The 25,611-nt window shown below is 42.0% G+C and overlaps 1 protein-coding gene across 1 annotated transcript in view; it reads right to left on the reverse strand.

The window, feature by feature from the left end:
• Positions 1-25,611, reverse strand: part of LOC124132531 (lysosomal alpha-mannosidase-like) — an 85,000-nt gene that overhangs the window by 13,675 nt on the left and 45,714 nt on the right. The window contains exons 6-16 of the mRNA XM_046496477.2: positions 22,744-22,852; positions 18,604-18,692; positions 15,667-15,711; positions 14,058-14,174; positions 13,678-13,878; positions 11,040-11,103; positions 9,440-9,479; positions 4,301-4,370; positions 3,251-3,484; positions 2,580-2,706; positions 98-156 (exon numbers count right to left, since the gene is read on the reverse strand). Of these exons, the coding sequence (XP_046352433.2) occupies positions 98-156; positions 2,580-2,706; positions 3,251-3,484; positions 4,301-4,370; positions 9,440-9,479; positions 11,040-11,103; positions 13,678-13,878; positions 14,058-14,174; positions 15,667-15,711; positions 18,604-18,692; positions 22,744-22,852 (1,155 nt within the window). The remainder of the gene's footprint in view (positions 1-97; positions 157-2,579; positions 2,707-3,250; positions 3,485-4,300; positions 4,371-9,439; positions 9,480-11,039; positions 11,104-13,677; positions 13,879-14,057; positions 14,175-15,666; positions 15,712-18,603; positions 18,693-22,743; positions 22,853-25,611) is intronic.

A 25,611-nucleotide genomic window follows, 5' to 3' on the forward strand; every position in this document is an offset into this window, starting at 1 on the left:
CCTGTACATTAAAAGATTACTGTCGATACTGGTCGTGTTCTCGATAACCATACAGACATGTATTTCCAGTTCATTAAAGATTACAGTCGATACTTGCCTTGTTCTCGATAACCATAGGCAGCTGCGGACTGGTCGTGGTGACTAGGTCAGTGTCACCTGGAAATACAACATTTATAAGTGAGACCGTGAGATATACACCCATGTTGGTTGCCAGCATGCATTTTGCGGTAGCCTCGGTGTGATATTGAGCATGTGCATTGTCAGTGCTTCTTACAAGAGTTTTGCTACACAATTTCACCATTTTCATTAAAATATGAACTAATGATCAAATCGTATTCATTCTCTTAAGTGTCTGATTACCCTGAAGATGATTATGAATGGGTGAGTGACGTGGGTTTAAAGCCGCTTTGGATAGTAGTTTGGAGAAATAAACGCGTGTCAGCGTTATGTTTATCCATTATTACCCCCTTTAGAATGGAAGCGCTGAAATGTTTATAATGTAACCCCCTATAAAAATGTTTCACTCCAACAAACAGCGAAATTGCGAACTACCCGGTGACTATGCATGACGTATTTTCAAGGTCATATCTATTGATCGTCGTAGCGCATTGATATTTCCGACGCTGAGATGATACTGCACTGACTCAAGTTCTCAGGGCCCTGTCCCCCAAACATATTAGTGCTCCAACATTCACATTTCACCCACGCTACAGCCTATTGCAGCCATTGTGCTAACGTCGCTTCCTGGAACGGGCCAAAGTCCACGTCATGCCAACATAGCTCGGAAATGAAAGACAATATTTTCCGCATATTTGACAGCAAATACGATACGTGCTTTTTTCCACAAGGGAATCAATTGTCTTTTACTATCGATCGTGCATTGAACATGGAAACGACAATATGTTTTTCTTAAACGGCTTAAAATAATGAAATGTTAATTCGCTCGTTACTGACAGTGCATGGCGGCGCGGCGCAGCGCAGCACCAACAATGACCAATGTGATATTTTAATTAAATAATAAACGAATTGAACTGAATTACAGCCGCTGCTTCGCTCATGCTCCACTGAATCCATGCATATATTCATGTTCCGATCAATGCAGAGACAATAGCCACCCCGTGTCAGTATCAACAGGGTCGACCTACACATGGGTGTATAGCCTATGAACCGGAGTTGACACAAGGACAGCAATATCAAGGCTTTACGACGACAGTCAGAAGATGCATACATTGATAATACAGGAGAAACCAGTAAATCCGGGAAATAAGGCAAACAGCCCGTGCAAGAATGCAGTATAACAGACACCTCCCGCCATTTTGGTAAGGGATGTGCACGAGCTTATTCCTTAGTATCGGTTTCTATGTTTTTCAGACGCCATTTTTGTCGCCTCGCTAAAACAAACATGGCGGATTAGTGTCCGGTATAATGCATGTGTACCACAGCCCGGATAGACAAATGTCAAGGTTAAAGAATCACTGACATAGAGTGATGTCCCTTTGTGGACAAAGTCGACGTTTCTAAAAGTCTCCACCATGACGTTTTGGGGCATCGCCATTTTAGATGAGTTGAGGTCCATTTGCATCAAGTGATCTCTGTGCTACGATTGTTGTATAAGTACACGTGGGTCTGTGTTATAGTATGGGCGTTAGTGTTGGTGTAGCATTAAGTTCGTTTGTGTGTGAACCTGGGATGAATGGTAGTGGGTGGGTGGGTGTGGGTGTCACCTCGGAAGCCCCCCCCCCCCCCCCCCCCCCCCCCCCAAAAAAAAAAAGAATTTAAAAAAAAAAAATGTAAGATGTAAATGAAACATGGATGGAACGGGCGTAATACTACACTTTAAAGCCAACTCACTCGCTGTTTGGATCTCGGGTTGACAAATATAACACGTAGACGTAGACTTCTTCGCAGTCATCTGACCCAAACATTGTTTGCTGGAACTAGCATTTCTAAATGGACCCAGCAAAACGCGTTGGTGTTAGAGATGTGGTAAATACTATTCAAAGCGGAATTAGAAACATCACCCACTCAAAATGGGTGGCATTACACCACAGCATAATATTAGAAGTGTTTAACACCTAGTTTGTATGACGTTTTGCAAGTTGGTAAATGCGTCATGTGTATACACCACGTTATATAAGGTTGGTTGGTTGGTTGGTTTGTTGTTTAACGCCGTACTCAGCAATATTCCAGCTATATGACGGCTGTCTGTAAATAATTGAGTCTGGACAAGACAATCAAGTGATTAACATCATGAGCATCGATCCACGCAATTGGTTGGTTGGTTGGTTTGTTGTTTAACGCCGCACTCAGCAATATTCCAGCTATATGACGGCTGTCTGTAAATAATCGAGTCTGGACCAGAAAATCCAGTGATTAACATCATGAGCATCGATCCACGCAATTGGGATCGATGACATGCATCAACCAAGTCAGCGAGCCTGACCACCCGATCCCGTTAGTCGATTTTTACGACAAGCATAGTCACTTTTTACGGCAAGCATGGGTTGCTGAAGACCTATTCAGCCCCGGAATCTTCACGGGTTCGTTATATAAGGAACAGTGTTTATATTTGTACCTACCTGGCACTCCTTGTAGAACAAAACTTGACATGCCCATTGCAGGAAGTTCCGCCTTGAACACAGCCTCAAGTTTAGCATCGGACTTCCGGTACGGGATATTGAATGTTGACTCTGAAATTGGAGTCATCTGAAACACACGACCGTCAAATATTCACTGTGATCAACCACAATCAGAACAGGTCATGTGTATGTTATCAGGGTATGAAAATCCAAAAAAAATTTAAGCCAGACCACAGGACTGGCTAGCTGAAATACTTGCCAGCCCTGACCAAAACCTGCCTGCCCACTATAATCATATGATTCTCAGGATAAGCTAACGGGGTTTCTTTTTGGTGACATTTTATCATTCATCTTTACATGTGAATAAATGCTTATCATAGGGAAATATTTAGAATATTTTCACATATGAAATATAACCCGACCGTCGGGCAGGGGGATTTGAAAATCTGGCAGCCCGAGTTGAAATCAACCCGTCTCGGACGGTCGGGCAGGCAGGTATTTCGAACACTGATGTTATCCGTCAGAAACACATAATTTCCAAAGGCTACTGAGTGTGGAAGGTGCTTCAAAGCTTACTGCAAGAAAAGGCAGTTTTGTTTTTTGTTGTATGTTTTTGAGGTCGCGTTTCTTTGAGATCATGAGAATACAAAAGTACTTTCAATTGGCTTTACCTGAACAGGCACTTCTCCGTCAGGCCCGGTGATAACGTAGCGCGCATGCGTGACCGGAAGTCTGATCAGGGAAGTGATCGATCGTGATATGGGATTATAGATGAACAGGGCCAGTCGATGACTTGATTCGGTCACTGGGCACATCGTGATGTTCATCTCCGGACAGAAGTGTTGGTGTATGGAATGGTCAGGCTGGTCGCTGGTCAAGAACTGGTAGGACTCGTCAATCACAGTCTGCACCAAACAGTCACGCATAGGTGTAGAAGGTCGTAAATGAGCAAAGAATTGCATTGGTGCTGATACCTATCAACACGCGTCAAGTATCAAGAGTTTTGATATAAGGTGAACCCTTAATACTCATCACAAGGGGGTGTGCTCATGGCCCATGGTAGATCAACATATCATCATAATATTTAGAATTCTCAGCTCCTTGTGGAGTATACAACCCAAAGTTGCCTATCAGAAAGCAGAAGGAATTGTGAACTCATCCTCATCCTATCGGGTACCCACCTGATGATTCATGACCTTGGTTTCTGTGTTGGGCATGGCCGAAACATTAAAAACTCTCAAGCGCCTAATGCCCGCCTGTGCACCCATTAACATGTCCACATTTTAACCTGTGTACTCATTAACCTGTGTATCCATTAACCTGTGCACCCATTTAACTGTCTACCCATTTACCTGTGCATCCATTAACCTGTCTACCCATTAACCTGTGCACCCATTAACCTGTCTACCCATTAACCTGTGCAGCCATTAACCTGTGCATCCATTAACCTGTCCACCAATAAACCTGTCTACCCATTAACCAGTCCACCAATTAACCTGTCCACCCATTCACCTGTCCACCAATAAACCTGTGCATCCATTAACCAGTCCACCAATTAACCTGTCCACCCATTCACCTGTCCACCCATTAACCTGTCTACCCATTCACCTGTCCACCCATTAACCTGTGCACCCATTAACATGTTCATACATTAGCCTGATTCCAGATATAATGTCTTTGAATTTAATGTATATTCCAAGAATATTGTCTTTGATATCTACCTGGCACTGATGAACGCCTTCACTCAGCATCTTGTTGTAGTCTTGTGCAACATGGTGTTTCTCTGTGCCGCTAAAAGTAAATAACAAACATATAAACATTGAAACCCGAAACAAGACCCAAAATGTTTTTTCGAATTAACAAACATTGTTCGAATTGAGAAGTTTCCGATAAACGAATCCTGAGGAAAGGGGAATGTCAATGTGGCTATATATAGGCGTTCCCCCCAAGAAGATCGTCCGGGCGACTGTTCTTGCCTAATAGGGTCGGTATTTATTTATAAGAAGTGGGTAAGTGAGTGGGTGATTGATTGTGACGATTGTGACGATATTGCCGACATTGCACCCAGTACAGTGTAATATTTTGTACTGCAATTGGAATCGAACCTTGCTTCCGTGTGTGACAGGCGAGCACGCCATCTACTAGACTATCCAGCTGTCCTGATTGTAGGATAATCAGCTGTTTTCATAGGTGCTGGTGACACAAAGCGTCCCAGTGTCACAAACGCAAGCAGGACAGTCGCCCAATCCAATCACGAGAATTGGTGGCGGTAGCCTAGTGGTTAAAGCGTTCGCTCGTCACGTCGAAGACCCGGGTTCGATTCCCCACATGGGTGAAGCCCATTACTGGTGTTACCGCCGACACTTTTTTGCTGGACTATGACTATTGCAAAAAGCAGCGTAAATCACTCACTCACTCACTCACACTCCTGTGAGCCCCTGTCGTCGCTACCTGCGTTGAAGTGGAATCGATTTCAGTCGGAACATAGATTTTGTAAAGAAACACCCTTACAAAAAATTTATACTTAATGGAAACCCCAGATCAGGTCAATCACAAAGAGTGATCAATAGTTCTCCTGGGGCAATCTTCCTTTAAACATCCCCTCCATTTCAACGTAAGATTTGTTTCCTGTTTATTTCTAAAGCGCGTTTCTCTAGATCTATTATTCTGTCGTCAGCTTTCTGTTCTGTGTTCTGAAGCTTTGTAATCCTACCAACAGCAACAGCCAAGGGGGGCCATCGGTGACGTCATTCAACAGTTTATCTACTCGTCTACATGTTTCATACAAGCAACGTCAAGACTACACGACCTAACTCTCATTTCATGTGTCTATGTTTATAGATTCCACTGTTTAAAAATATCACAATTAATAGACTAGTATTTTTACAGATTTCGTAAAATCGATGCAATGTCTTTAGTGGTGGAGGCTTAACGTACTCTTAAGGAGAAAAACATTAGCTAAATATTATGTAATTTGGTAATTGGGTAGTATATTGGTTGTGGCCTTCGCCACCACGCCAAACATCAGGGTTCGAGTCCAAGTCTGGATGTAATGGTGTTTTTTTTCAATTTCCCCGCCGTACAAAGACTGATATAAGTGATACAAAAAAAGAGAATAACGGGTTCGTTTAAGACATACTTCCCAGAAATGAGGGGGCACGGGTGGCCCAGTCGTCTAAGGCGCCGCGATTCGCTGTGCAGAGTTGCGTCCCTTGGGCACGTCAAAAACCTATGATTGAATCGAATCCCGGTTCGCCCCAATTATGTTTCTAGGTTTGTCAGCACCATACCCGTGCTCGTGGGTTTCACCGAAGTGGTAAACGTCTGAGACCTGCATCACTTCGGGCTTTCCTCCCACATTAAGCTTACACGCCGTGATATAACTGGAATACTGTTAAAAGCGGCGTTTCACTCACTCACTCCCAGAAATGAAAGTCTGTAATATAACACAGAATTTGATACCGCTGCAATAACATTGTTCATTCGTGCTTTGTGCTGACTCTGAGTACTCGTACGTGCCTTCACTACAATTGCTTAATAAAGATAGAGGTTCGATGAATAAAATGTGCATCAAAGGAAAGGACACTCGACAGATGCTTACCTACATATTTACGACAGATATTTAACAATGAAAGGACGATATTGAGTTTCTTCGGTTGGACAAATGTTTGCCCAGTGTGTTGGTAAAGGCCGTAACGACGTCTAGCGGGCTCTGTATTTGATACTGGTCAAGCATACTCGAGGGGGTCAAGGTAGTTTGCGAATCTTGGATAAGTGAGTGAGTTTGGGTTAACGCCGCTTTTTTCAGTATTACAGTTATGTCGCGGCGTGTCAGCTTGATGTGGGAGGAAAGCCCGAAGTGATGCAGGTCTTAGACGTTTACTACTTCGGTGAAACCCAAGAGCACGGGTATGGTGCTGACAAACCAAGAACCGGGATTCGAACCCACAATCATAGGTTTCTGGTGGGCCCAAGGGATGCAACTCTGCACGGCGAATCGTGGCGCCTTAGACGACTTTGCCACCCGTGCCCCCTAGAGCAGTAGAATATCAAATATATATGTACTGTTACATACAAAACGTAGTTAGTTGGATATTACTCGTATACCAGGTGTTAGTTACATATACATGTAGATTAGACTTGTTACAACAGTGAGGAGTTTTGTACGTGAGTGGGTGAGTATGGTTTTCATCAATACGCAATATTCCAGCAATATCACGGCGGGGGACACCAGAAATGGGCTCCGAACCCATGTCGGGAATCGAACCTGGGTCTTCAGCATGACGGGCGAACGCTTTAACCACTAAGTTACCTGACAGCCCCGGATCTTTTAACGAGGAAATACTTTACTCGCTGAAGCAAGGAAACGAGAACGGTTTGGTAGGCATTTCTGAGACGTTGACGGATGGCAAAGCAGACAACCCTCTGAGGATAACAACTTCTCTATGATACTGAAATAGCGACGTTTCGCTAGATATCATTATGTAGATCATACGTTGCTATTACAGAGAAGTTGTTATATCTAAACGTGTGTCTACTTTGGATAACGAGAACTGATTGTAACCTAGAAACGTGTTAACGCTGTCAAATGTCTTTTCGTCATTACATAAAAGGAAATTGGTTGAATTTCATTTTGAGAACCAATCAATAACTATTCTTACCTATACGAATGGTTTATTTTGCTGATAGGGGAGTAAGAGTAAGAACCACAAACAGTAAGAGCCCACAATATCGACTAGAGGGTGAAGTAGTTCTTGATAATTCTTTGAAACGTTTGGCTAAACCAAAAACCGACTCAACTAAATCGGACAAAGGCCGCATGTTCTTGAATTTAAAATTTGCAAACAAGGGAATTGGTGCCTGTAATTTAAGTAACATTCTCAGACAAAAATCAGTTTTCCAAAATGTGCCACAATATTTCAAATTTCAGCAAGCTCCTACAATTTCATTTTCCTAAACTTACACCATTTCATCCCGGTTGTTCAACTATAGGAACGTGTTGCAGAACGTGGACTTGGCAGCTCATGGGTTCGAATCCCGACATAGATACAATGAGTGAAGCCCATTTCTTGTGCTCCCCGCAGTGATATTGCTGGAATATTGCTAAAAGAGGAGTAAAACCAAACTCACTAACTCACTGAACCCACAACCGACACTTGTATTAGTGACTGGTGATGATTGTTGGCTAATCTACTGGTATTGACATATGCGATCAAAAGGACTACAGTAACACTACAGTTGACACCGTACATATTCATACGTCCTGGAAGTGTTGAAACCACATGCTGAAGGTTGCTGACACTGGAGTACTACAATCCACGCCCAACAGATTCACACTTCCTGGAAGTGTTGAAACCACATGCTGAAGGTTGCTGACACTGGAGTACTACAATCCACGCCCAACAGATTCACACTTCCTGGAAGTGTTGAAACCACATGCTGAAGGTTGCTGACACAGGAGTACTACAATCCACGCCCAACAGATTCACACTTCCTGGAAGTGTTGAAACCACATGCTGAAGGTTGCTGACACTGGAGTACTACAATCCACGCCCAACAGATTCACACTTCCTGGAAGTGTTGAAACCACATGCTGAAGGTTGCTGACACAGGAGTACTACAATCCACGCCCAACAGATTCACACTTCCTTGAAGTGTTGAAACCACATGCTGAAGGTTGCTGACACAGGAGTACTACAATCCACGCCCATCAGATTCACACTTCCTGTCAGTGTTGAAACCACATGCTGAAGGTTGCTGACACAGGAGTACTACAATCCACGCCCAACAGATTCACACTTCCTGGAAGTGTTGAAACCACATGCTGAAGGTTGCTGACACTGGAGTACTACAATCCACGCCCAACAGATTCACACTTCCTGTCAGTGTTGAAACCACATGCTGAAGGTTGCTGACACAGGAGTACTACAATCCACGCCAGACAGATTCACACTTCCTGTCAGTGTTGAAACCACATGCTGAAGGTTGCTGACACAGGAGTACTACAATCCACGCCCAACAGATTCACACTTCCTGGAAGTGTTGAAACCACATGCTGAAGGTTGCTGACACAGGAGTACTACAATCCACGCCCAACAGATTCACACTTCCTGGAAGTGTTGAAACCACATGCTGAAGGTTGCTGACACTGGAGTACTACAATCCACGCCCAACAGATTCACACTTCCTGGAAGTGTTGAAACCACATGCTGAAGGTTGCTGACACAGGAGTACTACAATCCACGCCCAACAGATTCACACTTCCTGGAAGTGTTGAAACCACATGCTGAAGATTGCTGACACAGGAGTACTACAATCCACGCCCAACAGATTCACACTTCCTGGAAGTGTTGAAACCACATGCTGAAGATTGCTGACACAATAGTACTACAATCCACGCCCAACAGATTCACACTTCCTGTCAGTGTTGAAACCACATGCTGAAGGTTGCTGACACAGGAGTACTACAATCCACGCCCAACAGATTCACACTTCCTGTCAGTGTTGAAACCACATGCTGAAGGTTGCTGACACAGGAGTACTACAATCCACGCCCAACAGATTCACACTTCCTGTCAGTGTTGAAACCACATGCTGAAGATTGCTTAAACAAGAGCTGCGTAGACACTAGATTTAGAGTGAGTGAGTGAGTATGGTTTTACGCCGCTTTTAGCAATATGCAAGCAATATCACGGCGGGGGACACCACAAATGGGGTTCACACACGGTACCCATGTGGGGAATCGAACCCGGGTCTTCGGCGTGACGAGCGAACGCTTTAACCACTAGACTACCCCACCGCCCCCACTAGATTTAGACATAATGCTCAATGTATATACTTATATACATGCATATACTTACGTAATGGCATCGTGATGCTGGAGCACGCCCATAGCCGCCTCTGTGAAAACGTAAATATGTAGTATATATATATATAATATCAGTAAATATGTAGTATATATATATATAATATCAGTAAATATGTAGTATATATATATATAATATCAGTAAATATGTAGTATATATATATATAATATCAGTAAATATGGAGTATATATATATAATATCAGTAAATATGAAGTATATATATATATATAATATCAGTAAATATGTAGTATATATATATATATATAATATCAGTAAATATGTAGTATATATATATATAATATCAGTAAATATGTAGTATATATATATATATAATATCAGTAAATATGTAGTATATATATATATAATATCAGTAAATATGTAGTATATATATATATAATATCAGTAAATATGTAGTATATATATATATAATATCAGTAAATATGTAGTATATATATATATAATATCAGTAAATATGTAGTATATATATATATAATATCAGTAAATATGTAGTATATATATATAATATCAGTAAATATGTAGTATATATATATATAATATCAGTAAATATGTAGTATATATATAATATCAGTAAATATGTAGTATATATATATATATATATATAATATCAGTAAATATGTAGTATATATATATATATAATATCAGTAAATATGTAGTATATATATATATAATATCAGTAAATATGCAGGGGAAACAGTTCTTTGCATTATTCTTATTTTTCATTTTCGGATTTGGATTTTTTCTGTGTATTTTAATTGCTGCCTCAAATTGTTATAGTATTTGAACAACTCGTTAAGGAATGAGAAAACATCGTATGGATGAATACGTAATACTACTTAATACGGACATCTTTGAAAGCCGATAGATACATATGTTAAGTGTTCATACTTATATTACGAGAATGAGGCTCCGTTAAAGTTACTGGTGTATTCAATAATGCATTATTAATAGTTTGTATTAGACCCGTGAAGATCCGGGGTAGAATAGGTCTTCAGCAACCCATGCTTGCCGTAAAAGGCGACTGTGCTTGTCGTAAGAGGCGACTGACGGGATCGGGTGGTCAGACTCGCTGACTTGGTGGTTGATGCATGTCATCGTATCCCAATTGCGTGGATCGATGCTAATGATATCAATCACTGGATTGTCTGGTTCAGACTCGATTATTTAGAGACCGCCGTCATATAGCTGGAATTGTGTTGCGTTAAACAACAGACAAACATTCTAACAGTGAGTGAGTGAGTGAGTGAGTGAGCTGGGTTTAACACCGCTTTGAACTGTATTTCTGTTACACATGATGTCCACACCCCAGGTTCACATGATGTGTGAGGAAAACCCAAATCGATGCATGCGTCAGACGTTTACAACTTTTCGTGAAGCCCCCGAGCACGGGCATGGTACTTATAAACAAGATAACATACTTTGGGCGAATCTGGATCCTGGCGCGCCTAGGGGACACAACTCTGCACACATTCTCTCTTTATTGACAAATAGATGAGCGAAATAACACACGGGAACGACCACTTTCGTCCACGGCGTGACAACAACGCCTGTTTTATATGCAGTAGTTTCAACTTACTCAATACATGCATTCTTCTGAAGACGTCAGACAACCCGGCGAACACGCTTAACTGTTTGCAAGCCTGAAATGAGAAATTTGTTTGAAAATCGATGAAGTGATTTGATTGGTCAGTGTGTCTGTGATGGAGTATATTGTTGTGCTGAATCAGCTGGACTGGATCTATCTCGTTTCATGTCAACTCTCATATTTCAAACAAAGCAATTTGGATGGTTTACAGTTATATCGACCACGTGTGCCATTCACGCAGCAACCAACTTGACTGATTTAACTAAGGCTAAAAAAATAATAATCTTGGTTCTCAGGCACCACTCGCATCCTATTAAAGTCTGCCGCACGTTTTGTTTTTATTTCCATTTTCAAAAAAATATAAAAATCATAATACTTGAACACAATGCACACAAAAATTGAAAATGGAAACAAAACCTAAAAGTGCAATGAACTTTATGAGGTGGGCAGTGCCTGAGAACCAAGACTATTAGTTTTTTTAGCCTAACGTATGCCTAAATGTGATGATTTGTGTGTGTGGGGGGGGGGGGGGAGGGGGGGGGGGGGCGTGGAGGGGTCACACTGCGTTTGGTCTGGCTCCAAAAACGCACAGTAGTGAGTGAGTGAGTATGGTTTTACGCCGCTTTTAGCAATATTCCAGCAATATCACGGCGGGGGACACTAGAAATGGGCTTCACATATTGTACCCATGTCGGGAATCGAACCCGGGTCTTCGGCGTGACGAGCTGACGCTTTAACCACTAGCCTACCCGAACGCCCTTCAAAAAGGCACAGTAAGTGTACTATATCTACTCAATGGCTCCGCAGCCCCAAGATCCAGTGATTAGTCGGGAAAATGGATACGTGCCGTGAAATAGGAACATTCAAGATCGTATTTTGAAATATGTCATAACCAATCAGAAACAGAAGATTCCTCTGATTGGCTATTATATACCTGTCACGTTGACACTTTTAAGTGTCGCTGATATGATTCATTTCGAAAACAGGAAATTAAGTCGATCCAAGATGTTCGTCAACTCTATATATCAACGGGTTGTCAATGTCGGAGTAGGGTGTATGATGAGTGGTAGACAATAACGACAATACATCATGTGTTTTGATATAGAGCTGACATTTGTTATGTTGTCCCCAGACGGCTGGTATGTCTGTATATGACATCTGTGCTGACGCGTATACGCCAGTTCCAACCGTTCTCCATTTCCAAGGCACGACGTCAGCACTCCTCCCATCAAGACCGTAGTCTACCCACCCACTCGACTCGTGGAAGAAGCAATCAACGTCTTACTGTCCCCAGTGTGCAATAAACTACACGACACGAAATTGTTGATTTCTTAGGGCCAGCAACCTATGCTTGCCGTGACAGGCGACAAACAGGATCGGGGGTCAGTCCAGCTGACTTGGTTGATGTATGTTATCGTATTCCAATTGCATGGATCGATGCTCATGATGTCAATCACTGGATTGGCAAGTCCAGATTCGATTATTTACAGACCGTCATCATATAGCTGGAATATTTCTGAGTGCGGCGTTAAACAGCAAACATACACTATGTTTTAATTACCCCGTGAAAGTTTCTTTGTTTGTTTGTTGTTTAAAGCCCCACTCAGCGATCCCGTTAGTCGCCTCTTACGACAAGCATGGTCTGCTGAAGACCTATTCTACCCCGGATCTTCAGGGGTCTGACACAATTGGATGGCATGTGTTTCCAAAGTTGCTGTACATAGTATGTTATGCCTCTAAGTTTGAGATAATTCCCATCTGAGCTAATCATTTTACTAACGGGATTCAACATAGAAACACGTACAGGTGAGGTGCCTGTTTTAAATCCATACGTAAGCTGCTTTACCACCTAGACTCTTCCAATACTTTCCAATACTTTCAATGTCATGTGACCTCAGCATTAGGTCACATGACATTAGTCATGGCATGCTCATTCCGAAAAAACTAACGGTACTTCCAATCGATATGAGTTGACCCTGTGAGGTCAGAAGAAATTATATTAGCGATTAACCTGTCTCTAGAATACCTACATGTAGGATTGTTGGATAGATACCTTGTTTTCTATTCTGAACTTAGGTTGTTATAATGTAGTTTATGCTTCACTAACTAATATTGAATGCTATCTGCTGTCACATCCCACATGCGAGTTACTAAACGTATTGACGAGACACTGTACAGTTGACATTTCGAAAGCGAGGTCTGCATATTTGCCATGTTTTTCCTGAATCTTGTCAATCACATTAGTGTCAAAAGGGACAGAAAATTCAAGGATATAAACGATTTCATTGGATTTTTCAAAAAGGACAAGATCAGGTTTGTTGGCCTGGATACGTATGTGGCTGTATACGGGCCTATTCCAAAGAATTTTGTATTTATCATTTTCCATGACGCCCTCTACATATTCCGGGTCGTACCATGGGTGACCTCTGTGTCAAAACCAAAAGCATGACGAAGACTATAATATAATGATCGAGCCACTCCATCATGTCAGTTAATTAAGATACTGTGTTTGTGCCAAAGCTGGGCATCCACATTATTATTATTATTATTAAATTATTATTATTATTATTATTATTATTATTATTATTATTATTATTATTATTATTATTATTATTATTATCATTATTACCTGTAGCAATGCCCCCGCCTTCTTCACGTGTAGTTTTAGGCCCGCCTTGCTGGTGAAGTAGCCTGTCCAGTAGCCGTTGTCCACGGCGTACGGAAAGAAGTCGTCTGTCTTGTTGGTCCACGTTACCCTTGCCTTGTTGACGCTGTTGATGTAGCAGGATGGGGTGGAGTAGAGCAGGTTGATTTTGCTACCTTGCTGTTGCTGGAACGATGTCAGGATACATGTACGTTTAGTATCCTGTTGGGTGGCTGGTTAATGTGTGAGACTGCCAAACGCCATTAACTGGAATGTTTACAAATGTTTACAAATGTAGTGACATATTTCCTCTTTCAACGAAGTCATTGGCTAACCTTAGATGCAGATGATTAGCAGATATTTACCCTGGCGTTTATCCTGTCAATGAGTTTGTCCAGATTCTCAAACCACTCTCCAGCGTTCCTGAAACCAAAGTCGCTACCCATTGGGATCATGACGTGGTTTGTTTTAAACGAATTTCTCTGCAACAAAAGATTATTGTTTAGTCTTAACCAACACAACATATATTGGGTAGGTGTGTGTGTGTGTGGGGGGGGGGGGGGGGGGGGGGGGGGACTTGTTTTATTTACTACTACTAACCAGTGATATATGGGCCATGCAAGGAAGGGGTCATGCCAAACCACATCGTATTCCAGAATTCCCAGTTTGTGTATAAACCGTTTGTAACAAGGTTTCCACGATGGAGAAACATATCTCACAAGCACACTGTATAAATATATCCATATAAATATTACATATTTCCATACAGGGGTGTAGCCGATTCCAATTTAGCTTTCTCGGTTATTTCATTTTGGCGAAAACAATTTTCAAAGATCGAGGTTAAGACTATAAAAATGGAAAGGAGATGGAAAACTGTCCCTTGCAGGCAAATGTGTATTATTTCCATTACTTTCTGCACAGTAAAGAAATTGAAATGCATGGCTTATTTAACGCCTACCATGTCTAAATGCTAGATGACCTGCCTTATATAACGCAGTGCACTGACGTGCAAGGACCAAATGGGATTTGCGCTTTCTATCAAACTAAACATCGCAATGATGAATTGAAATAATATACTAGTACGTACAGTTAGTTTATTAAATGTTCCATTTTATGTCCCATTGTATTTAATGACGGTGCTACTCAAGTTTTTTGAAAAGTGGAAATATTGGTGCTTCTGTGTAGTCAGTCCGCAACGATCGAATTATGGTCATCAGATTTACTGGGGCGATGTAAACAAGTAATGTAATTCTTGCTCATATTCAATTTAAAAAATAACCCTTTTGTAATATTTTACCTAAATCGTGTGAGTATTACTACCCTGTGTAACCTAAACGGGGTTTGTTAGTCTTGGACAGTGGTATGTATTAATTTGTGGCGTCTCTTACATTTAAGAGACTTGTTGGTTGTCAGACTCTAGTATACTTTTGTAACCTCACCAGACAGTATAAGACGACTAGCTATATACCCTCACCTCTCTACTAGATGGTCATCTCCCTATGGTCTCGAGCAATAACTGTCCATTTCAAATGGAAATACCACGACCAACTCAACCGTACGCAATGTTAGATTGTTGGACAGGTAAATTGTCGTATTCAAAATTGCAGGGATATTATCTTTATGCAAATTGGTACCCATAATGAATCTGAAGTCACTCTTTACCTCAATGAAGTGATACAGTGGTATCATAGATGATTAGATTCTTGAGGTTTAATTTAATAGTTGTACATATTTATCGTTATTATGCGAGGTGTGCAATTTGATAAACTAATGTAATGATCCGGGATTTAAGATAAGGCTACACAATGCTACATAAGCGTCAATATAATGTGCATTTATAGCCCTCAACTAAGTATAGAATTTGGCAGATAACTTGTTAGAAGAAAGGTTATTGTTTCGTTTATTCCGAAACACAAACAGTCATTTGTTGTTACTAAAATAAGTTGTTCGTTTCGTTTTTTCTCTTAAATTTACCTGCTTTTCAATCTCGTCCAGGAACGTTTGCAAATCCATGTTATCCTGGAATCAAAGCAAAATAGTTCAAGCATGGCAGTCTGTAAGACAACTCTCACTCTCTCTCTGTTTCCCTCTCTCTGTTTCCCTCTCTCACTCACTCTCTCTGTTTCCCTCTCTCACTCACTCTGTTTCCCTCTCTCACTCACTCTCTCTGTTTCCCTCTCTCACTCACTCTGTTTCCCTCTCTCACTCACTCTCTCTGTTTCCCTCTCTCACTCACTCTCTCTGTTTCCCTCTCTCACTCACTCTCTCTGTTTCCCTTTCTCACTCACTCTCTCTGTTTCCCTCTCTCACTCACTCTCTCTTTCCCTCTCTCACTCACCCTCTCTGTTTCCCTCTCTCACTCACTCTGATCCCCTCTCTCTGTTTCCCTCTCTCTGTTTCCCTCTCTCACTCACTCTCTCTGTTTCCCTCTCTCACTCACTCTCTCTGTTTCCCTCTCTCACTCACTCTCTCTGTTTCCCTATCACTCACTCTGTTTCCCGCTCTCACTCACTCTGTTTCCCTCTCTCACTCACTCTCTCTGTTTCCCTCTCTCACTCACTCTCTCTTTTTCCCTTTCTCTATTTCCCTCTCTCACTCACACTCTGTTTCCCTCTCTCACTCACCCTCTCTGTTTCCCTCTCTCACTCACTCTGTTTCCCTCTCTCTGTTTCCCTCTCTCACTCACTCTCTCTGTTTCCCTCTCTCACTCACTCTCTGTTTCCCTCTCTCACTCACTCTCTCTATTTCCCTCTCTCACTCACTCTCTCTGTTTCCCTCTCTCACTCACTCTGTTTCCCTCTCTCACTCACCCTCTCTGTTTCCCTCTCTCACTCACTCTGTTTCCCTCTCTCTGTTTCCCTCTCTCACTCACTCTCTCTGTTTCCCTCTCTCACTCACTCTCTGTTTCCCTCTCTCACTAACCCTGTTTCCCTCTTTCCCTCATTCTCTCTGTTTCCCTCTCTCTCTCTCTCTTTGGTGTTGTGTGGTGTGGTGTGTGTGTGTGCGTGTCTATGTGTGAGTGTGGGGGGGGGGGGGGGGAATGGGGTGGGGGGGATGCATCACATCGCGGTACTATATAAACCTCATTAATAACACATTTGCACGTAAATGTTGAAGCCCATTGCCACGTTACATCATCACATTTAACTTTGCATCATCAGCAATGTACATAAGCTGTCTTTCCAAGTACCGACCAAGTTCTAGACGTCAATGAAAACATATATAATCTTAATAGTGTAATTTTGCGCCCCGTTTAACAGTATTCCATCAACTGTTATATCACTGCATGTCAGTTAAACGTGAGAAGAATACCCGAGGTGCTCAGGTCGTAGACGCGCACCATCTTTGGTGAAACCGACGAGGAGGAGTTTGATGCTGACACACTCACTCACTCACTCTCTGTTTCCCTCTCTCACTCACTCTCTCTGTTTCCCTCTCTCACTCACTCTCTGTTTCCCTCTCTCTCACTCTCTCTGTTTCCCTCTCTCACTCACTCTCTGTTTCCCTCTCTCTGTTTCCCTCTCTCACTCACTCTCTCTGTTCCCCTCACTCACTCTCTCTGTTTCTCTCTCTCACTCACTCTCTCTGTTTCCCTCTCTCACTCACTCCCTGTTTCTCTCTGTTTCCCTCTCTCACTCACTCTCTCTGTTTCCCTCTCTCACTCACTCTCTCTGTTTCCCTCTCTCACTCACTCTGTTTCCCTCTTTCACTCATTCTCTGTTTCCCTCTTTCACTCACTCTCTCTCTGTTTCCCTCTTTCACTCACTCTCTCTGTTTCCCTTTCTCACTCACCCTGTTTCCCTCTTTCACTCATTCTCTCTGTTTCCCTCTTTCACTCATTCTCTCTGTTTCCCTCTTTCACTCACTCTCTCTGTTATCCTCTCTCACTCACTCTGTTTCCCTCTTTCACTCATTCTCTGTTTCCCTCTTTCACTCATTCTCTCTGTTTCCCTCTTTCACTCACTCTCTCTGTTTCCCTCTCTCTCACTCATTCTCTCTGTTTCCCTCTTTCACTCATTCTCTGTTTCCCTCTTTCACTCACTCTCTCTGTTTCCCTCTCTCACTCACCCTGTTTCCCTCTTTCCCTCATTCTCTCTGTTTCCCTCTCTCTCTCTCTCTCTCTTTGGTGTTGTGTGGTGTGGTGTGTGTGTGCGTGTCTATGTGTGTGTGTGTGTGGGGGGGGGGGGGGGGGGGGAATGGGGTGGGGGGGGGATGCATCACATCGCGGTACTATATAAACCTCATTAATAACACATTTGCACGTAAATGTTGAAGCCCATTGCCACGTTACATCATCACATTTAACCTTGCATCATCAGCAATATACATAAGCTGTCATTCCAAGTACCGACCAAGTTCTAGACGTCAATGAAAACATATATAATCTTAATAGTGCAATTTTGCGCCCCGTTTAACAGTATTCCATCAACTGTTATATCACTGCATGTCAGTTAAACGTGAGAAGAATACCCGAGGTGCTCAGGTCGTAGATGCGCACCATCTTTGGTGAAACCGACGAGGAGGAGTTTGATGCTGACACACCAAGGATCATAACCAGTGCATGTATGTATCTTACAGTCAGATGTTACAGTGACTGGCGTGGTTCTGAAATGATATGGCTCAAGGCTAGTGACTCTTGTGGATTTGTAAAGTAAAACTTCAATGCAGAGTAAATTTCTCGGCGAGTGCCACAGGGGTAGCTACATTGTGTGTTTGTTGTTTATATCTGGTTTGGTGAGGTTTTGGAAGAGAACGCGTGTGTTATACACACAAAATACGGGACACGTTGTCAATGAGTGAGCCGGGCTTCAAGCCACAGTGCTCCATCTCAGGTCTGCTGATAGACATGTACAATAATTAGGGCAAATCCACGATCAGCGTGTCCTTAAACATCTAAGGGACGCAACTCACCAGTCTGTCTTCCTTCCAGCCGTCCATGACGTAACCTTTCGGCGCGTAGTAGCCCCCGGAGATGTGAGTGAAGAGAGACCCCTTGTCACCTGTATAACACCAGACAATGCTATAAAAGTGGTTTATCATCCAAAACTGGCTCCCACAGGAGATATCGCTTGGGTGAAATCCAGCGATATCTATACTGTAGATATCGCTGCAATGAAATTGCATCACAATGCTTTGCAGACCATTGTGAAGTCATTGGTTACCATGACGTCACAATCAAATGACATCACTAATGGCTGTGCTACTGAAGCTGTTAGCAGTACTTTTTACACTTAAGACACTGCTTATAACGTTCTACAAACTGAAAACGTTGGAAGAATGATGTTGGATGATAAATAAAATCTCCCCCGCGTGTCTTTTGATTTCAAATATATCAACACTCGTTGATAAAAGTGGAAAAAAATCCTCGGCAAGCCTCGGAGTTTTCCCACTTTTATCAACTCGTGTTAATATATTTGATATCAAAAGACACTCGGGTGAGATTCTCTATATGACAGCACAATACACAATACCCCTCACACTGCAAAATCTAGTTGATTGTTTATTGTTAAACGCCGCAGTCAGCAGTTTTCCAGTTCTGTGACGGCGGTCTGTAAATCATCCAGTCTGGGCCAGACAATCCTTTAATTGATACCACAAACATTGATCCACTCACAGGATAAAATAACATGCAAAGTATATCATGTAGGCCAAATAATATTATAAGTTGTATAAATTTATGCGTCCCGCGTTAGGCTTTATATCACAAACGGGAGGTGGCGGTGGGGTAGCCTAGTGGTTAAAGCGTTCGCTCGTCACGCCGAAGACCCGGGTTCGAATCCCGACATGGGTACAATGTGTGAAGCCCATTTCTGGTGTCCCCCGCCGTGATATTGCTGGAATATTGCTAAAAGCGGCGTAAAACCAAACTCACTCAGTCACAAAACCAGAGGCATGTTTAACCGACATTGTAAAAGAATTAACACAAATTCCAAATTGATAGAAAACAGCTGTACTGAAAAAAGAAACTGCATCACATTGTGACTAATAAATCGACACGTAAAGTGCAGGCCATGATGACCAATACAAATTTGAAACTACGAGCCCAACCCGAAATTTGCCTGCCACGGGCTTTCGGGCAGGTGCTTCAAGCATGTTTAGTTTCAGCTTCATTGGTCACGAGGTTTCTGAGGAGATGATATTCACAGAGCCTAGATCACATTTGGAGAAAATTTAAGATCATCGTCAAACCACTACATTCGCGCTTCAGCACGGAATCTGTTTCATGACTCATACTCATTGAAAGGTCATGAGAGTCTTGGGTTTAACGCAACTTTGTAGAGTAGTCAAGTTACATGTATATAAATACAAATATACACATCATCGATATAAAAAAAAACCTGTTCCCTCATACAGTAATGTGATCCTAAAACAAACATCAATATCTACCCGGTCCACAGATCTAATTGTCATGTTGTCGCTACTGAGAAATACGAGCCGCCTACTCTAAAGCCTCATCAGCCGCGAATACATCCCTGTGACCGCAACTGAGATGGACGTACGTTAAATGTACATTACTATACAAGTCTTGGGATGAAGAAGGGGGCGTGGCGTCTATACAAGTCTGGGCATGGGGAATGGGGCGTGGCATCTATGCGAGTTTAGGGATAAGGAGGGGTGTTGCGTCTATACAAGTCTGGGAATAAGGAGGGAGCGTGGCGTCTATACAAGTCTGGGAATAAGGAGGGAGCGTGGCGTCTATACAAGTCTAGGCATGGGGAATGGGGCGTGGCATCTATACAAGTTTAGGGATAAGGAGGGGGCGTGGCGTCTATACAAGTCTGGGAATAAGGAGGGAGTGTGGTGTCTATACAAGTCTGAGAAAGAGGAAGGAGGCGTGGCGTCTATACAAGTCCGGGAATTAGGAGGGAGGCGTGGCGTCTATACAAGTCTGGGAATAAGGAGGGAGCGTGGCGTCTATACAAGTCTGGGAATAAGGAGGGGGCGTGGCGTCTATACAAGTCTGGGAATAAGGAGGGAGCGTGGCGTCTATACAAGTCTGGGAATAAGGAGGGGGCGTGGCGTCTATACAAGTCTGGGAATAAGGAGGGAGCGTGGCGTCTATACAAGTCTGGGAATAAGGAGGGAGCGTGGCGTCTATACAAGTCTGAGAAAGAGGAGGGAGTGTGGCGTCTATACAAGTGTGGGAATAAGGAGGGAGCGTGGCGTCTATACAAGTCTGGGAATAAGGAGGGAGCGTGGCGTCTATACAAGTCTGGGAATAAGGAGGGAGGCGTTGCGTCTATACAAGTCTGGGAATAAGGAGGGAGCGTGGCGTCTATACAAGTCTGGGAATAAGGAGGGAGCGTGGCGTCTATACAAGTCTTGGAATAAGGAGGGAGCGTGGCGTCTATACAAGTCTGAGAAAGAGGAAGGGCGAAACCGCATTATCAGTGGTTCATATTGGGAAAGGGAGGTCACTCTAATTTCAAACGGGAGCTATCTCCGTTGTTTTCGTATTTGTGAGAAATGGCGTCACCCACGCCGTACGTTGTCGGTCCAGCTATGAAATGCCCAGCTTATCCCTAAGGTAAAATGTATTCCTAATTAAATGTTTGAATGCATTATATATTTATGTTTCCATCCGTAAATCTTCTAAGATTGGGTTAGTGCTGATAACCATTTTCTAAAATGTGGGCCCACATTTTTCCCGTCATCTATGGTGATCGAAACAAGTGGGCCCATATTTGTATTTCGCCTGGCTTCGTTAGGTTGTTTCGTTAGTTCTGATTATCAATTCCTTAATGTGTGCAGACGTTCTTCCGTCATATTGATTGCAACAAAAGGGACGACATTTATTAATCGCGAAATTCTACTTAAATATTGATAATCATTTTCTCAAATGTGGGCCCACATTGTTCCGGTCATATATGGTGATCGTAACAAGTGGGCCCACATTTGTATATCGCCTAGTGGGTAGACGTTCTTCCGTCATAGGGATTGCAACAGGAGGGACCACATTAAAAAATCGCTAAGGTTCATTAGTGAATGAGTATGGTTTTACGCCGCTTTTAGCAATATTCCAGCAATATCACGGCGGGGGACACCAGAAAAGGGCTTCACACATTGTACCCATGTCGGGCTAAGCTTCATTAGCTTGGCTTAGTTAAATAACCATTTTCTAAAATGTTGGCCCACATTGTTCCCGTGTTATAGTGATCGAAACAGGTGGGCACACATTTGTAAATCGCTGGGTTTCATTGGGTTGACAAAGTCATTTAGGCTAGTGGGCTCACATTTGTCATTACTTTGCATGGGTATGTGACAGTATATATTATTCTTATTTTGTAATATTGACCGGAAATATCTTTATAAATCATTTCGTGTGACGTTAATAACCACGAAAGGCACAAAAGTCTTTAAAGTTTGAATAACGTCATCATAGCTGACCACACTAGTCTATACAAGTCAGGGAATAAGGAGGGAGTGTGGCGTCGATACAAGTCTGGGAATAAGGAGGGAGCGTGGCGTCTATACAAGTCTTGGAATAAGGAGGGAGCGTGGCGTCTATACAAGTCTGAGAAAGAGGAGGGAGGCGTGGCGTCTATACAAGTGTGGGAATAAGGAGGGAGGCGTGGGGTCTATACAAGTCTGAGAAAGAGGAGGTAGGCGTGGCGTCTATACAAGTCAGGGAATAAGGAGGGAGTGTGGCGTCGATACAAGTCTGGGAATAAGGAGGGAGGCGTGGCGTCTATACAAGTCCAGGAAAAAGGAGGGAGCGTGGCGTCTATACAAGTCTGGGAATAAGGAGGGAGGCGTGGCATCTATACAAGTCTGGGAATAAGGAGGGAGTGTGGCATCTATACAAGTCTGGGAATAAGGAGGGAGTGTGGCATCTATACAAGCCTTGGAATAAGGAGGGAGTGTGGCGTCTATACAAGTCTGAGAAAGAGGAGGAAGCGTGGCGTCTATACAAGTCTGGGAATAAGGAGGGAGTGTGGCGTCTATACAAGTCTGAGAAAGAGGAGGGAGTTGTGGCATTTATACAAGTCTGAGAAAGAGGAAGGAGGCGTGGCATTTATACAAGTTGAGGAATAAGGGGGGACGTCTCACCAAGGTTATCCGGACTACTCTGCCACACCAGCTCCCGTGTTTTACTTTGCGTTCGTGCAGCAATGTCTTGATAGTCAATGCGGCCAAGTACAATAGCATCGAAACCCATCTGTAACATAAACACACGAATCAGTCGATTAAACCTGCCTTTTCTGAAAGTTCTGTAAAATACACCTACTCAACGGGTATAACAGTAAATATGTTGAGAGGATACACATGTATCGAGGGATCTGTGTTTCTATTCTTCAGAACAATTAAAAAAAACATTCTGAAAGTGTCATATGCCACCTAACACATGCAATGAAAGTCGGAAGAACCGTGTGTGAAAGGGGAAAAATCACGTTTTTACTCTTCGATGATCAGCTTTAGATGTGAATTGAAAAAGGGAAAAGCGCAGTTATTTTAATAATCCACAGTGGATGGTTGTGTTTGTGAAAGCAAACTATTTTTTGACCCATAAAATGCTCCTCGCACATCATAAGTACACTAGGGACAAATAACAGATCATCTACGGTTTCTCTTAGTCACTGAAGCCTATTCACTACATCACTAATCAGAGTCAGAGGGGGCCAGTGTCCAACTGCGGACTGAAGCTGTGCAGTGTCATGAAACCCAGTCATACAACACCCCAGGCTTTAGCCAAATGGGTGGATTACTCACTTATACTAGGTAGACCAAAGCTGACCAGATGTAGCGTGACCTTCAACCTTAATCCAGCGCAGCTTGCCATAAAGTTATTATTAAGAACAAATTGTCTCGAAAAAAAATCTCAGACCCTCATACCCGAGGACCTCTCACAGATATTGGATAGACGGGCGTGGTCTGTGTTTTCTTGTATTCTAGGGCAGTATATGTATTTCCGTTAATATATGTGGGTCCTTGGTTATGACCAGAATAGCATCACACTGTCTAGGTAGGCTTTGGCAAACATGATATTAGAGTCGTTAAATTGACGAAGATTGGGAGACTGGCATCTCATGGATGGGCTGAAATTACACTATGTAAACTGAGAATGTCAGTATCAAACACGTTAGTGATAGACATAGATGACATTCCTACACGCACACTAATTTCAACTAATGTGTAATGCTCACTGTTCACTGGTCGTCGGGAACAAACAGTCTGCTGTTGATATTGTCTGTAGATATACTTTTACACAGACCAGTAGATTTACCTTTATCACATCTGTACACATAACTGTAAATCCACCTGTACATACACCTGTACACATAACTGTAAATCTACCTGTACACATTACTGTAAATCCACCTGTACATACACCTGTACATATAACTGTAAATCTACCTGTACATATACCTGTACACATAACTGTAAATCTACCTGTACATACACCTGTACACATAACTGTAAATCTACCTGTACATACACCTGTAGACATAACTGTAAATTTACCTTTACATAGACCTGTAGACATAACTGTAAATCTACCTGTACATACACCTGTACACATTACTGTAAATTTACCTATACACCTGTAGACATAACTGTAAATTTACTTTTACATACACCTGTTCACACACCTGTAGATTTACCTTTACATACACCTGTACACATTACTGTAAATCTACCTATACACCTGTAGACATAACTGAAAATTTACTTTTACATACACCTGTTCACACACCTGTAAATTTACCTGTACATACACTTGTACACATTACTGAAAATTTACCTATACATCTGTAGACATAACTGTAAATTTACTTTTACATACACCTGTTCACACACCTTTAAATTTACCTTTACATACACCTGTACACATTACTGTAAATTTACCTATACACCTGTACACGTAACTGTAAATTTAGCTTTGCATACACCTGTTCACATTACTGTAAATCTATCTTTACACACGCCTGTACACATAACTGTAAATTTACCTTAACATACACATGTACACATAACTGTAAATGTACCTGTACATACACCTGTAGACATAACTGTAAATCTACCTTTACATACACCTGTAGACATAACTGTAAAATTTACCTTTACATACACCTGTACACATAACTGTAAATCTACCTGTACATACACCTGTACACATAACTGTAAATCTACCTGCACATACACCTGTAGACATAACTGTAAATTTACCTTTTCATACATCTGTACACATAACTGTAAATCTACCTGTACATACACCTGTACACATAACTGTAAATTTACCTTTACATACACCTGTACACAATACTGTAAATTTACCTATACACCTGTAGACATAACTGTAAATCTACCTTTACATACACCTGTAGACATAACTGTAAATCTACCTGTACATACACCTGTACACATTACTGTAAATCTACCTGTACATACACCTGTACACATAACTGTAAATTTACCTGTACATATACCTGTACACATAACTGTAAATCTACCTGTACATACACCTGTAGACATAACTGTAAATACCTGTACATACACCTGTAGACATAACTGTAAATCTACCTGTACATACACCTGTACACATAACTGTAAATTTACCTTTACATACACATGTACACATTACTGTAAATTTACCTATACACCTGTAGACATAACTGTAAATCTACCTTTACATACACCTGTAGACATAACTGTAAAATTTACCTTTAATTACACCTGTACACATAACTGTAAATCTACCTGTACATACACCTGTACACATTACTGTAAATTTACCTATACACCTGTAGACATAACTGTAAATCTACCTTTACATACACCTGTAGACATAACTGTAAATCTACCTGTACATACACCTGTACACATTACTGTAAATCTACCTGTACATACACCTGTACACATAACTGTAAATTTACCTGTACATATACCTGTACACATAACTGTAAATCTACCTGTACA

This window comes from Haliotis rufescens, unplaced genomic scaffold (genome assembly GCF_023055435.1).
Source record: "Haliotis rufescens isolate VD_foot unplaced genomic scaffold, xgHalRufe1.0.p SCAF_20, whole genome shotgun sequence".
Classification (NCBI taxonomy): Eukaryota; Metazoa; Mollusca; class Gastropoda; order Lepetellida; family Haliotidae; genus Haliotis; species Haliotis rufescens.